We start from the raw sequence: 2612 nt of genomic DNA, 5'->3' as shown, positions 1-2612 counted from the left end.
AAAAAAAAAAAAAAGGATATCTGGCTTTATATAATGGCAAAAAATCAGCAATGACAAGAGATTAGAAATATACTATGTAATCAGAGCAAGTAGACAGCCCGATAGCCCCACCGTGAACAACTCTAACATTCTCTGAACCCCAGTCACTGGGCTTAGAAGTTGTGTTTGCCTTTTTTACTGCTATCTCCTCACAACCTAGGCACTGCATGACATGGTCAACCAATGGCATACTCAGAGAATACACCACCACAATGCTCTTACAACTAAGTATATTACTGATTACTAAGTATAATTTAAAGAACATAAGCAGATTTTATTTTATTTTATTTTAGGTTAGAAAAAGTTTATTTAGAAGGTGAATTAGAGGAAAAGGGTGGCTCCGCCTCCTCAAGATTGAAGAGGGTGCCAAGTAATTAAGTGTTCGGCCAAGAACCGATTTAAAAAATATAAGCCAAGAGCGGTGGCTCACGTCTATAATCTCAGCACTTCGAGAGGTGGAGGCAAGAGGATTGCCTGAGTCCAAGGCTTCGAGACCAGCCTGGGCAACTTGGCGAGACCTCATGTCTACAATAAGTCAAAAACAAATAAACAAAATTATATACCTAGTACACATTTGCATGTAGAGAACCTCTCCTAAAGTGCTTATTTCTATGTGTTGGTTTGAGGGTGACCTTTCCTTCCCTTCTCATCTTAAAGGGCAACACTCTGTATTAAAACTATGACTATGGCCGGGCTCTGTGGCTCAGCCTGTAATCCCAGCACTTTGGGAGGCCGAGGCGAGTGGATTGCCTGAGCCCGCGGGTTCAAGACCCGCCAGGGCAACTTGGCAAGACCTCGTCTCTACAATAAATCAAAAACTAGCCGGGCATGGTAGTGCATGCCTGTAGTTCCAGCTACTTGGAAAGCTGAGGCAGAAAGATCGCTGGAGCCCAGCAGGTGGAGGCTGCGGTGGCCGGGAGCTTGCCACTGCACTCCTGTCTGAGGGACAGAGTGAGACTACAACTCAAAAAAAAACTATGACTATTAGCTGGGCATGGTGGTGCATGCCTGTAAATCCAGCTGCTTGGAAGGCTGAGGCAGGAGGATCACCTGAGCCCAGCAGGTTGAGGCTGCGGTGGCTGTGAGCGTGCCACTGCACTCCAGGCTGGGTGACAGAGTGAGACTTCAAGTCAATAAATAAATAAATAAAAATAAAACTATAACTATTACAGGTTAATACAGGAGTGTTTTCCCCTGTGCAAAGAACACAAGAAATTGTCTTTTTTTTTTTTTTTCTTTTTGAGTTGGAGTCTCACTCTGTCGCCCAGACTGGAGTGCAGTGGCTGCTCCCGGCCCCTGCAGCCTCCACCCGCTGGGCTTCGGCGATCCTTCCACCTCAGCCTTCCAAGGAGCTGGAACAATAGGCATGCGCTACCACGCTCGGCTAATTTTTGATTTATTGTAGAGATGAGGTCTCGAACCCGCGGGCTCAGGCAATCCACTCACCTCAGCCTCCCAAAGGCGCAGATTACAGGCTGAGCCACAGAGCCCAGCTAAGAAATTGTCTTTTTTAAAAATTTTTTTTTAAAAGACTGAGTTGTTTTGGTGAGTTTTTATTTCCCAGAATCTAAAATTAATTTTCCCCTATTTGTAAGCCTGTTATACCTAATAAAATCCTTGCTCAATATCATTAATTAGTGATAACATTAACTTGTTTGCTATTATACCTTCCAATGACTGTTCAAGAAGCAGTAGAAATGTGACAGTTTTTAAAAGCAGGGGCTCTGACTTCTTTTCAAAAAGCTTTTCAAAGGAAGTGAACTTAGTTCTCTGGCAAGATGCCACCTTAACAACAGTGGAAACTAGTTACTTGGAGCAAAGTAGCACATATTCCACTGGACTGGGGGCAGCGCTGGGCTGACTAATTCTAACTGGATAACATGCCCATTCTACCGGCTCCTTCCTCGTTCTGTCCTAAAAAAAAATTAAAGTAAAATACTGTAGGCTAGTGAGAATGAAGCAAAAGCAGTTATTCTGAAAACATCTTCTTCAAAGCTTTATTTTCCTTCTTGAATCCTAAACTGCTGCTAATAAAGGAACTGAAACTTGTTAAATGCAATGCTCCAGGCATCACCTAATAAAAAACCTCCTACCCCTTCATCAATGCAAGCGAGCTATTTGGCCACTTCAGTTCCCTCCATCACAAGGTAAAAGGCCGGTGCTCCAGTAGGAGAAGCGGCAGCCAGAGGGCACCGCGAAGGGTGCAGAGGGAGATTGAACGAGACAGGGCCATCAGTCTCACAGTGAGCCTCAACAGAGGCTGCTCCAGTATGTAACTCCCCAGTTTGGAGCAGAGAAATTTAAAAAAGACCATCTCACTCAAAATCACTAGCATAAATGCATTTTTAAAAAATTTACCCTTCTTGGTTTCAAAAATGTGTGAGACTTTTTTTTTTTTAGTTGGAGTCTCAATCCTTTGCCCAGGCTGGAGTGCTGTGGCATGTATGCTCACGGCCGCCCCAGCATCAACCTTCTGGGCTCCAACGATCCTTCGACCTCAGCCTTCCGAGTAGCCGGAACTACAGACGTGCATTACCACACCCGGCTATTTTTTATTTTATTGTGGAGACAAG

The 2612-nt window shown here is 44.2% G+C and overlaps 1 protein-coding gene across 1 annotated transcript in view; it reads right to left on the bottom strand.

Annotated features, from left to right (window-relative positions):
* The window catches only part of SLC25A33 (solute carrier family 25 member 33), a 41786-nt gene extending 39521 nt beyond the window's left edge, over positions 1–2265 (bottom strand). Inside the window, exon 1 of the mRNA XM_021708611.1 lies at positions 2133–2265. Coding sequence (XP_021564286.1) covers positions 2133–2140 — 8 coding nt within the window. The 5' untranslated portion in view covers positions 2141–2265. The remainder of the gene's footprint in view (positions 1–2132) is intronic.
* Positions 2266–2612: the final 347 nt, after the last annotated feature.

The sequence above is a fragment of the Carlito syrichta genome, unplaced genomic scaffold (assembly GCF_000164805.1).
Source record: "Carlito syrichta isolate Samal-C Ts95f unplaced genomic scaffold, Tarsius_syrichta-2.0.1 Scaffold143077, whole genome shotgun sequence".
NCBI classification, from domain to species: Eukaryota; Metazoa; Chordata; class Mammalia; order Primates; family Tarsiidae; genus Carlito; species Carlito syrichta.
Note: the sequence above shows the minus strand (reverse complement) of the source record. Positions and strands in the feature narration are given on the sequence as shown.